Source organism: Ranitomeya imitator, chromosome 1 (genome assembly GCF_032444005.1).
Source record: "Ranitomeya imitator isolate aRanImi1 chromosome 1, aRanImi1.pri, whole genome shotgun sequence".
NCBI classification, from domain to species: Eukaryota; Metazoa; Chordata; class Amphibia; order Anura; family Dendrobatidae; genus Ranitomeya; species Ranitomeya imitator.
In genome coordinates this window covers 1,249,291,488-1,249,307,489 of record NC_091282.1, presented here as the reverse complement: position 1 = coordinate 1,249,307,489, position 16,002 = coordinate 1,249,291,488, and the positions used below count along the sequence as shown (strand labels likewise).

Here is a 16,002-nt window from a genome sequence, read left to right as displayed (position 1 = left end):
ACATAATCCCACCCCCCACCCCATTACCACATATAATCCTGCCCCCACCCCATTACCACCCATAATCCCACCCCCCACCCCATTACCACACATAATCCCGCCCCCCACACCATTACCACCCATTATCCCACCACCCACCACATTACCACATATAATCCCGCCCCCCACCACATTACTACCCATAATCCCACCCCTCACCACATTACCACACATAATCCCACCCCCCACCACATCACCACACATAATTCCACCCCCCACCCCATTACCACACATAATTCCACCCCCACACAATCACCACACACAATCACGCCTCCCACCCCATCACCACGCATAATCCCGCCCCCACTCATCACCATGCATAATCCTGCCCCCCAACACATCACCATGCATAATCCCACCCCCACCACATCACCACGCATAATCCCACCCCCCACCACATCACCACCTGTAATCCCACCCCCTACCCCATTACCACCCGTAATACCGCCCCCCACCCCATTACCACCCGTAATTTATGTTTCGTTTTGAAATTTGTTTAGATGCTGGAATGAATAAAAAACGCACATCTTACTGAATCCAGTTTGTTTTTTATTTTACACTGTGAATAAAATGTATTATTAGTATTATTCAGATTTTTAATGATTATTATTGTTATTAACTTCATTTTAAGTTAATTTACCACCTGTGTAAGCGCTATTGAATGTTGTCATTATTTACTTTAGTTTAATCACCAGCGGCATTAATTAGATTTACATAACCGGCAGAATTTTTGCTTTCTTGGCCTTTTTTCAGAGAATCTGAATGACACCAAAACGTTTTCTCCACTCATTGTTAATGGTGGGATGAAGCCATTTATTGTCAAACTACTGTGTTTTCTCTTTTTAAATTATAACGACACCCCAAAACATCCAAATAACCCTAATTAGGGTTGAGCGAACGAATTAAAAAATCGCAAAGTCGGGTTTCATGAAACCCGAACCGATCCTAGTGTGGGATCGGCCATGAGGTCGGCGATCTACGCGCCAAAAGTCGCGTTTCGTATGACGCTTTCAGCCCCATTTTTCAGCCAATAAAGGAGGACGCAGAGTATGGGCAGCGTGATGACATAGGTCTCAGTCCCCACCATCTTAGAGAAGGGCATTGCAGTGATTGGCTTGCTGTCTGCGGCATCACAGGGGCTATAAAGGGGCGTGCACGCCGTCCGCCATCTTACTTCTGCCGATCATAGCATAGGGAGAGGTTGCTGCAGCTTCATCAGAAGAAGGGATATAGTTAGGGAGGGAAGATTAACCCCCAAACTGCTTGTGCTGTAGCGATTTCCACTGTCAAACACCACCTTTTCTTTGCAGGGACAGTGGAGTTTATATTTTGGTGCATCAGCTCTGTAGCTTATTAGGCTGCCTTATAAGGCTCCCTGATAGCTGCATTGCTGTTTGTACGCCGCTGTGCAAAACAACTGCTTTATTAAAAGCAAAAATCCGGTTGCTCCGTTCTGCACAGTTATCTTGTTTATTTGTCCACACTTTTGTGTGCAGCAGTCCTTTTTATTGCTGCCATACTTGTCCTGAGATCATTGTAGGGAGATTGAAATTTTACTACAGCCCTTGTATTTTTTCATATATCTTCCTGCCACGTTCTGCCACTTACATTGCATTGTTTTATACACTGGGCCTGAGTTTTGTTTCAGTTTCCCCCCCAAAATTAGGGAGATTTAAATTCTCAACAAGTTTATATACACCTTCTACCTTGTTTTACAGTACCATATAACGGTTGTTATTTTGGTTAGATTTTCCAAAAAATGAGGAAGTCTGGTGGAAGAGCTTGTGGGCGGTGGTTGCCAGCTGGTACTGATGGTGGTGGTGGTGGTGCATCTGGTGGTAGTGGCAAAAGCACAATAGCACCTAAGGCTGAAGGTGTTGAGCCAGCGTCATCGTCTGGCTACACAAGGCCTCGAAGGCTCCCTTATCTGAGAGTAGGAAAACAGCTTTTAAAGCCGGAGCAGCAGGAAAAAGTTTTGGCTTTCCTTGCTGACTCAGCCTATAGCTCTTTCGCCTCCTCTTCAGAAAGTTCCAAATATAAAAGCAGCGAGTCGTCAGTGGATGCTCCCGGTCAGGAACAAGACGTTTCCTTGTGTCCTTCACCCAAACCAAAAGTGAAAGATGCGTCAGGTGACACAACAGGTTACTCCATGGAGCTCTTTACACATACCGTGCCTGGGTTAGAAAGGGAAATTGATAACTGCCCATTACAAGATGAATCGGACATGGAGTGCACAGATGCACAGCCACAGCTTGATTATTATGCTGTTCCATTGACTCATCACTACATTGCCCTCGTAATGTACTGAGCCAGAAACTGACCCTGATGAGACTATGGTGCCCCGTCCCGAACGCTATAGCACCTTACACGGTGACACAGAGGAAAGTGCACATGACATTGAAGAGGAGGTGATAGATGACCAAGTTGTTGACCCAGATTGGCAGCCATTGGGGGAAGAGGGTGCCGCTGCCAGTAGCTCAGAAGCGGAGGAGGATGATCCGCAGCAGCCATCTATATCGCAACAGATGTCATCTAGCAGGCCCGTATCAGGCCAAAAACGTTTGTCAAAAACAAAAACAGTTTTAGGACAGCGTGGCCATCCGGTGAATTCCATATTAGGAAGAGTGTAGTGTGGCAATTTTTTAACCAAGATCCGAATGATCCGTCAAAAGTTATCTGTAAGAAATGCTCAAAGACCTTTAGCAGAGGAAAGAATCTTCAAAATTTAAATACAACGTGTATGCTTAGACATTTAAAAAGCATGCACATGCAAGCCTGGACTAACTTACAAACATCCTGTACCGTTGGTGCACCTGCTCAGAATGAAGGTAGTCAGCAACGCTACATTAGGACATTAGGTTAGGACACCAGCAGCAAATGTGGAGGTATTGTCGCAAGGCCAAAGCTGTCAGGGAATCACAAGGTTCTTGGTAGGAAACACTGTTTGTAGGCCAACATCAAGAATACCATCACATAACCTCTTTCAATCCGCCATGTCCACCACCACCCACGCTAGTTCCACCATATGCAGTTCTCCAGTCCAGCTCACCATACAAGAGACTCTCGTTAGGAAAAGAAAGTACTTATCCTCTCATCCGCATACACAGGGTTTGAACGCCTACATTGCTAGACTAATCTCGTTAGAGATGATGCCCTACCGGTTGGTTGAAAGTAAAACTTTCAAAAACCTGATGGCCTACGCATTACCACGCTATGACCTACCCAGTCGGCACTTCTTTGCATAAAAAGCCATCCCAGCCCTTCACCAGCATGTCAAAGACCGCATTGTCCATGCACTGAGACAATCAGTCAGTGGAAAGGTGCACCTCACAACAGATGCATGGATCAGTAGGCATGACCAGTGACATTACGTGTCCATCATGGCGCACTGGGTTAATGTGGTGGATGCAGGGTCCACAGGGGACAGCCATATTGGGACAGTTCTGCCTAGCCCATGGTCTAGGAAACAGTTGGCTGTAGGCATTTGCCACCCCTCCTCCTCCTCCTCCAGAAGCGAAAGCTCGTCCACAGAGCGCAGTCACACGACCACTCCATCCGCAGCTGCCACTGTTGCACACGAGGTGTCCCATTATCGAACAGCTAGTGGTAAGCGTCAGCAAGCTGTGTTACAAAGGAAGTGTTTGGGCGACAACAGACACACCGCGGAAGTACTGGCTGAGTACTTGCAGCAACAAACTCAGTCATGACTGGGCAGTGTACATCTTGAGGCAGGCAAGGTAGTCAGTGATAATGGAAGGAATTTTATGGCTGCCATAGCCCTTTCAGAACTTAAACACATACCTTGCCTGGCTCACACCTTGAACCTGGTGGTGCAGTGCTTCCTCAAAAATTATCTGGAGTTACCAGCCCTGCTCCTGAAGGTGCGAAGACTTTGCTCGCACATCCGCCGGTTGCCCGTACACTCCAGCCGTATGCTGAATCATCAGCGATCGCTGAATCTTCCCCAGCACCGCCTAACAATCGACATTGCAACAAGGTGGAACTCCACACTGCACATGGTTCAGAGGCTGTGCGAACAGAGGCGTGCTGTAATTAATTTGTGGGAGGATACACATGCACGGGCAGGCAGTTGGATGGCAGACATGGAGTTGTCTGGTGTGCAGTGGTCAAAGCTACAACACTTCTGTCAAGTCCTTCAGTGTTTTGAGGAATGCATATGGCTGGTAAGTGCAGATGACGCCATCATAAGCATGAGCATCCCATTAATGTGTCAGCTGATGCAAAATATGATGCACATTAAGGAGCTGGTGTCTGCAACCGAGTAGGAGGGAAGGCTTGATGACTGTCAGCCCTTGTCTGCTCAGGGAACTCTCCTGGACGAGGTGGTGGACGAAGAGGAGGAGGAAGAGGATGATGGGGATGAATATTTATGGAAAGAGGATGTTTCTCAGGGGGCAATTGAAACTAGTGGCGTTGCAAGGTCAGGTACAGGGTTTTTAGGGGACACAAGTGATGTTGATTTGCAAAAAAGTGCTCCTCAATAGGGTTGAGCGACTTTTCTTTTTATAGGATCGGGTCGGGTTTCACGAAACCCGACTTTTTCAAAAATCGGGTCGAGTGAAATCGGCCGATCCTATAGAAAAATCGGGGTCGGGGTCGGCCGAAACACGAAACCCAATGCAGTGCATTGGGTTTCTAATGGTTCCCAGGGTCTGAAAGAGAGAAAACTCTCCTTCAGGCCCTGGGATCCATATTTAAGTGTAAAATAAAGAATCAAAATAAAAAATATTGATATACTTACCCTCGAACACGCCCTGGTTCTCACCGGCAGCCTTCCTTCCTAAGAATGAGCGCCTGAAGGACCTTCGATGACGTCGCGGCTTGTGATTGGTCGCGTGAGCGGTCACATGGGCGTCACGCGACCAATCACAAGCCGCGACGTCATCTAAGGTCCTTCAGGCGCTGATTCTTTGGAAGGAAGGCTGCGGGTTAGAACCAGGGCGCGTCCAAGGGTGAGTATATACCTATTAGAAATATACTCACCCTCGGACACGCCCTCGGACGCTTCCTTCCTAAGAATTAGCGCCTGAAGGACCTTAGATGACGTCGCGGCTTGTGATTGGTCACGTGACACCCATGTGACCGCTCACGCAACCAATCACAAGCCGCGATGTCATCGAAGGCCCTTCAGGCGCTCATTCTTAGGAAGGAAGGCTGCCGGTGAGAACCAGGGCGCGTCCGAGGGTGAGTATATCAATATTTTTTTATTTTGATTCTTTATTTTACACTTAAATATGAATTCCGATACCGATTCCCGATATCTTAAACATATCGGAACTCGGTATCAGAGTGCCGATTCCAGATCAGAAGATCGCCGACCTCATGGCCGACCCCACACAGGGGTCGGGTCGGATTTCATGAAACCCGACTTTGCCAAAAGTCGTCGACTTCTGAATCTGGCCAACCCGTTTCGCTCAACCCTACTCACCACTTCTCGTGGCAGCCAGTTCCAATTATTGGTCACTCTAACTGTCAAAAAGTTTTTTCTAATATCTAATCTGTGTCTCCTGCCATTCAGTTTCATCCCATTGCTTCTAGTCTTTCCTTGTGCAAATGAGAATAAAGATGATCCTTCTGCAATGTGACAGCCCTTGAGATATTTGTAGACAGCTATTAAGTCTCCTCTCAGTCTTCTTTTTTTGCAAGCTAAACATTCCTAAATCCAGTAACAGTTTCTCATAGGACATGGTTTGCAGACTGGTCACCATTCTGGTCGCTCTTCTCTGAACTTGCTCCAGTTTGTTGATGTCTTTTTTAAAATGTGGTTCCCAAAACTGGACACAAAACTCCAGATGAGATCTGACCAAAGAGGAGTAGAGGGGGATAATGACTTTGCGTGATCTCGATAACATAACCTAAAAGATCTAAATAATATTTGCTCTTTTGAATGTTTTTCTTGTTCTACAATTAGAAACTACTGATCACACATAGCATAATTCTAATAAAGATCTAAATTTTAAATTAAATAATAGTGTCAATAAATTATATATTGTAAGCATTATTTATATGGTTTTATTTTACCTACCATATTTATGCTTTTTTATAATTTTGTTCTTTGAATTTAAGTCTGGTTTAATGATAATAATATAACATTTAGGAAAAAATAAACAGGCCAAAATGGCAACATTTGAAGACAATATAGCAAATATTTCTACAAGAACTGAACTTTTTCCAGTTGCACCTAAATAGGCCGGAATAAAAGCCACCCAGACACTGCAGACAACCAACATGCTGAAAGTGATGTATTTAGCTTCATTGAAACTATCTGGCAAATTTCTTGCCAGAAAAGCAACCAAGAAGCTCGCTGCAGCAAGAATACCAATATAACCCAGAATTATGGAAAATGCTACTATTGAGCCTTCATTACACTGAAGAATAATTTTGTCCTCATACAAGTCAAAGTTGTTTTCTGGAAATGGTGGAGCAGTAGATAACCAGATAATGCAAAGTACAACTTGGGTAAATGAACAAACAAAGACTAAACAGTTGGTTATTTTTATGCCAATAAATCTTCGACATTTGCTTCCAGGTTTGGTGGCTTTGAAGGCCGAGTAGACCATAATGGTTTTAGCTAGAATAGAAGAGATGGCAACTGAGTAGATAATTCCAAATGAAGTCTGACGAAGCATACAGGTCACATGTGTAGGACGACCAAGGAAAGAAAATATGCAAAGGAAGCTTAACATAATGGAGACAAGTAAGCAGAAGCTCAAGCTTTGGTTAGTTGCCCTGACGACTGGTGTATCTCTAAAAAATGTAAAGATGCCCAAAATAACTGAGGTTTTGAGAAAAAGAAAGATAGAAATTGTAGATATAATAAGAGTTATTGAGTCATCACTATATGATAAAAATTCTGTCTCCTTTGGTGCACATTGATTGTTGTCATTTGGCCAATGGTCTCTTGAACACCTGATGCATGATCGCTTGTCTAAAAAAGATTAAAAAAGATTAAAAAATAAATAAATAGACAAAAATCTATAAAAGCACAGTTTTTGAGAAACGCTTTAAAGATCGGACTTTTGCCATTAAGTGTAGACCTGGAGATCCTCTATGCATGTGCTATACCTCACAGCCACAGAATCTGGAATTATAGAAATGTATAGTTTATACTTGAGATGAAAATGTTGGTCCCTTTGGCCTGGATATGACATATTTTTGAAAAAAACGTATGGCAAAGATACAGTTAATATATAATTCTCTTGATAATTATTTATGTTCTTGGTAAAAAAAATCACTATGTCCTAATGCATATTACTTGACAACGTAGTGCATTAATAAATGTGAGATTTCCAAGATTTTTTATAAATGAAGAATTAACCCCTTAACGACCGCCGATACGCCTTTTAACGGCGGCCGCTAAGGGTACTTAAACCACAGCGCCGTTAATTAACGGCGCTGTGGAAAAAGTAAATAGCGCCCCCCAGAGTCGGGTTTTCTCCGGGGTCTCGGCTGCCGGGGGTTAGGGCTAGGGTTAGGGTTAGGGCTAGGGCTAGGGTTAGGGTTAGGGCTAGGGTTAGGGTTAGGGCTAGGGTTAGGGTTAGGGCTAGGGCTAGGGTTAGGGTTGGGGCTAAATTTAGGGTTAGGGTTGGGGCTAAATTTAGGGTTAGGGTTTGGGCTAAATTTAGGGTTAGGGTTCTTTCACACTTACGTCGGTACGGGGCCGTCGCAATGCGTCGGCCCGACATACCGACGCACGTTGTGAAAATTGTGCACAACGTGGGCAGCGGATGTAGTTTTTCAATGCATCCGCTGCCCAATCTATGTTCTGGGGAGGAGGGGGGAGAGTTACAGCCACGCATGCGCGGTCAGAAATGGCGGACGCGACGTACAAAAAAACGTTACATTGAACATTTTTTGTGCCGACGGTACGCCAAAACACAACTGATCCAGTGCACGACAGACGCGACGTGTGGCCACTCGTCACGATCTGTCGGCAATACAAGTCTATGAGCAAAAAACTCATCCTGCGGGCACATTTGCAGGATCCGTTTTTTGTCCAAAACGACGGATTGTGATGGATGCCAAACGACGCAAGTGTGAAAGTAGCTTTAGGGCTAGGGTTAGGGTTGGGGCTAAAGTTAGGGCTAGGGTTGGGGCTAAAGTTAGGGTTAGAGTTGGGATTAGGGTTTGGATTAGGGTTAGGTTTGGGATTAGGGTTAAGGAAAGGGTTGTGATTAGGGGTGTATTGGGATTAGGGTTAGGTTTGAGGTTAGGGTTGAGATTAGGATTAGGGGTGTGTTGGATTTAGGGTTTTGATTAGGGTTATGGTTAGGGTTGACATTAGGGTTGTTTTGGGGTTAGGGTTGTGATTATCATTAGGGTTAGTGATTAGGATTATGGATCGGGTTGGGATTAGGGTTAGGGGTGTGTTGGGGTTAGGGTTGGGGCTAGAATTGGGGGGTTTCCACTGTTTAGTTACATCAGGGGGTCTCCAAACACGACAGCCAATTTTGCGCTCAAAAAGTCAAATGGTGCTCCCTCCCTTCTGAGCTCTGCCGTGCACCCAAATAGTGGGTTACCCCCACATATGGGGCATCAGCGTACTCGGGATAAATTGGACAACAACTTTTGGGGTCCAATTTCTCCTGTTACCTTGTGAAAATAAAAACTTGGGGGCTACAAAATCTTTTTTGTCGAAAAAAAAATATTTTTTTATTTTCACGACTCTGCATTCTAAACTTCTGTGAAGCACTTGGGCATTCAAAGTTCTCACCACACATCTAGATAAGTTCCTTGGGGGGTCTAGTTTCCAAAACGGGGTCACTTGTGGGGGTTTACTACTGTTTAGGTACATCAGGGGCTCTGCAAACGCAACATAACGCCCACAGACCATTCTATCTAAGTCTGCATTCCAAAACGGCGCTCCTTCCCTTCCGAGCTCTGCCGTGCGCCCAAACAGTGGTTTACCCCCACATATGGGGTACCAGCATACTCAGGACAAATTGGCCAACAACTTTTGGGATCCGATTTCTCCTGTTACCCTTGTGAAAATAAAAACTTGGGGGCTACAATATCTTTTTTGAGGAAAAAAAAATATTTTTTTTATTTTCGCCACTCTGCATTCTAAACTTTTGTGAAGCACTTGGGCATTCAAAGTCCTCACCACACATCTAGATAAGTTCCTTGGGGGGTCTAGTTTCCAAAATGGGGTCACTTGTGGGGGGTTTCTACTGTTTAGGCACATCAGGGGCTCTCTAAATCTGACATGGCGTCCGATCTCAATTCCAGCCAATTCTGCATTGAAAAAGTCAAGCGGCGCTCCTTCACTTCCAAGTTCTGCGGTGCGCCCAAACAGTGGTTTACCCCCACATATGGGGTATTGGCATATTCAGGAAAAATTGCATAACAAAATTTATGGTTACATTTCTGTTTTTACACTTGTGAAAATAAAAAAAAAGGTTCTGAATTAAAATGTTTGCAAAAAAAGTTAAATGTTCATTTTTTCCTTCCACATTGTTTCAGTTCCTGTGAAGCAAATAAAGGGTTAATAAACTTCTTGAATGTGGTTTTGAGAACCTTGAGGGGTGCAGTTTTTAGAATGGTGTCACACTTCATTATTTTCTATCATATAGACCCCTCAAAATGACTTCAAATGAGATGTGGTCCCTAAAAAAAAATGGTGTTGTAAAAATGAGAAATTGCTGGTCAATTTTAACCCTTATAACTCCCTAACAAAAAAAAAATTTGTTTCCAAAATTATGCTGATGTAAAGTAGACATGTGCGAAATGTTACTTATTAACTATTTTTCGTGACATATCTCTTTGATTTAAGGGCATAAAAATACAAAGTTTGAAAATTGCAAAATTTTAAAATTTTTGCCATATTTCCATTTTTTTCATAAATAATCACAAGTAATACTGAAGAAATGTTACCACTATCATGAAGTACAAAATGTCACGAAAAAACTTTCTCAGAATCAGCGGGATCCGTTGAAGCGTTCCAGAGTTATAACCTCATAAAGTGACAGTGGTCAGAATTGCAAAAATTGGCTCGGTCATTAAGTACCAAATTGGCTCTGTCACTAAGGGGTTAATTTATGTCAATTTTTTCTTAAAGTGAAACCATGAGAATATAACATTTTTTACACATAGAAATAGAAGCACTCCCAATTTTTTTTAATCACTATCTGCATTTTCAATGATTCATTTAATTCATCCCACCGCAGTTAAATCTAAACTTATGATACCCTGGAGGTCCCTTTCAACTCTAACATTCTATGATTCTATTTTTATATGATATGATACGTAGTTTGGTAAACAGTCCAGAACATGCACAAATGTGTAGACAGGAAGTATTATCTGATCTCCTGAGTAATACAGTTGGACGACATTATTAGAGATGAGCAAATCGATCAAGAGCAATTGATTTCAAGTGATGTTACCTCATATTTGCATGTCATTGTCAATTTAAACACTTTTGATTCTCAGGGATTTAAAAAAAAAGATACCAAGCATCACATGATAGACTGCTGAAAATACCCTAGTTAATAGTGATGAGCAAGCACTAAAATGCTTGGGTGCTCATTACTCAAGTCAAGCAAATCATGAACCTTAGGTTTTCGACCTTAGTAACGCGTATAATGGAAGTCAAAGGAAAACTCTAGCATTTTTCCTGCAACTCCTCCATTCCAGAGGTCTGGAGGGGGTCTAAAAATTGCTGAAAAGTATGAAAACTGCACTGAAATTTTATAAGAACCGCATGGGAAAAACCCCTGGACGCATCTCTGAATCTCAGGTCGCTGCTGGGAACAATGTTGTCAGAGTATTGCGCCACTTTTACGGATCGAAAATAAAATATACAAAACTGTAGTTAAAATGGATTTACCTGGAAAAAATGTTGCGAAACATTCTTTCCAGGATATTGACTTGTATATAAGGCAAAAAAAGAGAAAAAAGTTCATCCAAAATATGGTCTTTGTTCACACAAAGTGTTCTTGCAACATTTTTGCACATTTGTGCACACAGCTCCCCATAGACAAAGTGCACATAAGAACGGTATTATCATCATGGACTTTTATTTCATCAACCCTGCTGGGGAATATAGTGGAGCATTTCAATTCTACTCAGCCTTATTTGGAGGAGACCAGAATCTTCGGTACTTACTGTACAAACGTTCCTGTCCTCGTTGTGAAGTCCTGCATGCGGTGGGAGAACTCCCTATGTGATGACCAACTGACAGCCCACAACAGGGCACTGGATCATATACTATTAAAACCCATCAACTCTTTTGGTTTCAGAAATATTTGCCTCAACTACAAAGTGGATCCACAGAAAATATTTTTTTTCCCCATTACTAAAGGGTGGATCTCCAACAGTGGTAAAGTGTATGCACTAAGTGCAAGGGATGCCAAAAACTAGAAGGATGATCTCCAATACCCCTTTTGCAGAGACATAGCAGAGAACCTCAGAAAGCATTTTTTCCCATTATTACATAGACTGGTAATACCCATGTACTAAGTGCAAGGGCTGAAAAACATTTACCCCTGTGGGTTATACATATAAAAGAATGTTCAAGATAGGCCTCTAAAAATTGTTAATGCGAGCATCATAAACACCCTTAGAAAATGTATAGCGATTGTAGAATGACCACCCTTCTGATATGATGCTGATGGAGGATGAGGACAAAAAGACAAAATCCTGAAGCGTATACCAATATTTTTGTGGGAAGGCATGAGAATGCACCAGAAACAAAACAAAAAAACCCTGCCTTTGAGTTTTGTCCCACTGATATCATTCTGTGGAGTAGAGATGTCTGGCCCAATCCAGCCCTTGTTCTTTTTGATAAGAATCAGCCTGTCAGCATTTTAAATTGACAGGTGGATATGCCTATAGATTATAATACCCCCCGGGGGCACTAACAACTCGCTCTGATGAAATGCTAGCGGCAGGCCAGGACCTCCAAGGTGTAGAGAGACAGTTCATGCCACATGTCTAGCTTGGATACTCAATAGTTGTAAGTCACAGAGGAATCACTGAGGATGTTGGTACAGTACTGGACATTGGAAGGGTCTGAGAAATCTGTCCCAGACATTTAAGAATGTTCACCTGCCTCTGATGCATCTGGTGTGTTTCTCCTTCATCTACACTCCTTGGTTGTCCAAGGAACAATGACCTCAACCACCAGAGTTGTCAGATGGGAAATTTTTAAAGTCTTCAACTTTGGTCGTATGGTACTGCAATGTTTTATAAGAACTGTTCACCACAGAAGGGAGATAAGGAAAGCTTTCCTTGCAGCGTGAGAGGAAGCGCTAGAAAGATGAAGAATCAATTAGTGTTGGCCAAAATGCTTACAACGCGAGGGTCACAATAAAGGCAGCAGAACATCATTTCAGCCATGTGTTCCAGACTGCCAACAGCCAAGATTTCTCTGTCCCCACCAAGAGAACGAATGCCTGTCCTTGTTTTCCTTTTCATCCTCCCTCTCCTCCTCATCTATAGGTCATCCATACTTAACAGACAGGGTGAAGTTTGTGTGGGTATTACCATCTGTCACGCAAGCAACCAGCTCTTGTTCCTCTTCCTCCTCCTCATTATGACCCAATTTGTGTTGAGAATATGAGATGAGACTTGGCTGTGTAGCATCACCCAGTATAGTTTATAGCTCCATCTCAAGTTGATGTGCCTGCAAAGACTCCTTTTTAATTGTAAGCAGCAAACCTTTCAGTAGACAGAAAAAAGGGTGGTGTTACGCCGTTAACGGCGATAAAGGGGCAGGACAGCTTACTGGGACCCGCACCTTTCCCTGCCACTATAATTGGGCCTTGGCTTTCTCCTATCTCAGGGGTACCTATGATGGTTAGGAGGCCTGAGCCGCCAGCGTATCCCTGTCTCCTGTGCAGGCCCTATCAGTGGCCCCCTCTTCCCCCCAGGGAGGAGGACTGCACCAGTGTATAAACACAACAATAAACAGGGTATACAGACAAGGTAACTAAAAGTCTCAAACTAACCAAATGCTCACACAACCACAGAGGTAACATATAGAAGGGAAGAGAAGGAGAAAACTAGGAAGGAAAACAGGTTTAACATGCAACCAAAACAGCAGACACCAATCTCTGTAATAAACCTCCAGGATCCAAATACTACGCTCCTTCAACCTCCTAGCCAGGCAGCAGAACTGATCACTGACACTAGCTGTAGTCAAGGATGGGTCTATATAGAGGAGGAGATTACAAAAATCCACGTCAGCTGAGAGACTCAGCTCACAGCAACTCAGCAACAAGGTTAACTCCTGCACTGCTGGCACAAAGCAGCCAGGTCAGAATACAGGAGAAGAGCTTCTGTTCACTGTGTGTGAACGAGGCCCAGAGAACTGCGGTTCTCTGGAACCTCTCTGTCGCGGTAGCCCCATGACAGGTGGGTTATGCTGATCGTGGTGTCATTGCCACTGACCATCTTGGTCGAATCCTCAAAGTTCTTTCTTTCAACCACTCATCTTTTACTATCCCAGTAGTCAAAAATTGGATATTTTGGAAAAAAAATTCTACAACACTGAAATTTGTATTGCCAACAATCTGCTCATTTCTAATAATCACCTATCAAATTTCTCATGTCAGCTCTCAAAATATTTCCCTATTCAAAAAGCAGCACAAACACATATGCAAACAATCAGAAATGTACGTATTCAAAATATTTAAGAACAAAACAACTTATAAAATGAAAAACCTTTGGGAAATATGTAAAGATCAGAATAAATGTAATGTAATACCTGTCTCATTAGATATTTCCCCATCAGAACACTGCAGACATACGAAGCAGCACTTGTGCCTTCCTTTCCTTAAGATCCTTCGATATCCTGGTGGACAGTCCTCAGTGCACTTAGAGACCGGAATCTAAAACACAAGTCAGCGCAACTTTTGAAAGAAGCATAATTATTCTCAGATTGCTTTAAACAGGAAACAAATATTATTCAGCATTTTAAATGATATTTTTTAATTTGCATTTCAAAATTATGAAGATGTATTTTGTTTTTTGCTGATGTCCAGCTGTGGGGTAGAGGGATAGCCAGGTTAATAACCCCCACCAATCTCGTACTGATGAGCTATAGATAGGACAACGCCTTTAAAATAGAAGCATAGTTTAACAATAAAAAGCTTTGTGGTCCTTAGCATGAGTCGCTTGGCTAACGAAGTAGACATCCCCCTCCAGCAATAAAAAGGGCAAAAATGAAGAACTTTAGTAGAAATTAGAAATCTGAATATAACATGGAAATCAAGCTTTAATTCCAATAACTTACATTAAGTAAATAACTGCATATCTAACTAAAGAAAGTTAAAGCTTTTTTCTATAAATCTTTCTTTCTAAATTTATATTTATTTAATTTATGAAAAAGAAAAAATTAATATGGTATTCCACTAACTGTACTGATATAGAAAAACATATACATTAAAAAGACATGAAATTCCACAACCATATCCACATAGACTGATTGGAATAAGTCTTAGGAACATACAATGAAAAGAGAGAAAAGAGCAAAAAGCAGAAGAAGGACAAAGAAACGAATGAGGGGAGGGGAAATAGGGAGGAAAAGAGATGGGGAAGGGTGTTGAATGGTGGAATCCAAAAATGACAGACACAGTTTTCCCCAACAAAAGAAAGATAATCAGCAGAAGATCTAAGCTCCAGACAATAAAACCAGGTTGTGTAGAAAAGTTCATAGTAATTGTTGATCATAATGGTGAGTTCCTCCATTAACATCACATCATTAATTTTTGAAAAACTAGAGGGAAATTGTTGGAGCGGTGTCTTTTTTTCAAAAGCAGAGGGATGCACTTTCTTGCATTCACAATATAGTCTCTTAAAGGGAACCTGTCACCCCCAAAATCGAAGGTGAACTAAGCCCACCAGCATCAGGGGCTTATCTACAGCATTCTGTAATGCTGTAGATAAGCCCCGATGTAACCTGAAAGATGAGAAAAAAAGGTTAGATTATACTCACCTGGGCTGGCGGTCCGATCCAATGGGCATCGCGTTCCAGGGCCTCCCATCTTCTTACGATGACATCCTCTTCTTGTATTCACGCTGCGGCTCCGGCATACTTTGTCTACCCTGTAGAGGGCAGAGCAAAGTACTGCAGTGCGCAGGCGCCAGGCCTCTCTGACCTTTTCCAGTGCCTGCACATTTCAGTACTTTGCTCTGCCCTCAACAGGGCAAAGTACACTGAAGCCGCAGCGTGAAGATGAGAAGAGGAAGTCATGGTAAGAAGATGGGAGGCCCCAGACCGGACCCGGACCACAGCGAGACTGCCCCTGGGTGAGTATACAGTGGGGCAAAAAAGTATTTAGTCAGTCAGCAATAGTGCAAGTTTCACCACTTAAAAAGATGAGAGGCGTCTGTAATTTACATCATAGGTAGACCTCAACTATGGGAGACAAACTGAGAAAAAAAAAATCCAGAAAATCACATTGTCTGTTTTTTTAACATTTTATTTGCATATTATGGTGGAAAATAAGTATTTGGTCAGAAACAAAATTTCATCTCAATACTTTGTAATATATCCTTTGTTGGCAATGACAGAGGTCAAACGTTTTCTGTAAGTCTTCACAAGGTTGCCACACACTGTTGTTGGTATGTTGGCCCATTCCTCCATGCAGATCTCCTCTAGAGCAGTGATGTTTTTGGCTTTTCGCTTGGCAACACGGACTTTCAACTCCCTCCAAAGGTTTTTTATAGGGTTGAGATCTGGAGACTGGCTAGGCCACTCCAGGACCTTGAAATGCTTCTTACGAAGCCACTCCTTCGTTGCCCTGGCGGTGTGCTTTGGATCATTGTCATGTTGAAAGACCCAGCCACGTTTCATCTTCAATGCCCTTGCTGATGGAAGGAGGTTTGCACTCAAAATCTCACGATACATGGCCCCATTCATTCTTTCATGTACCCGGATCAGTCGTCCTGGCCCCTTTGCAGAGAAACAGCCCCAAAGCATGATGTTTCCACCACCATGCT

General features: G+C 42.9%; 1 protein-coding gene across 1 annotated transcript in view; it reads right to left on the bottom strand.

Moving 5' to 3' along the window:
- Positions 1 to 16,002, bottom strand: part of LOC138657463 (vomeronasal type-2 receptor 26-like) — an 80,930-nt gene that overhangs the window by 2,636 nt on the left and 62,292 nt on the right. Inside the window, exon 5 of the mRNA XM_069745262.1 lies at positions 6,086 to 6,988. Within this exon, the coding sequence (XP_069601363.1) occupies positions 6,086 to 6,988 (903 nt within the window). The remainder of the gene's footprint in view (positions 1 to 6,085; positions 6,989 to 16,002) is intronic.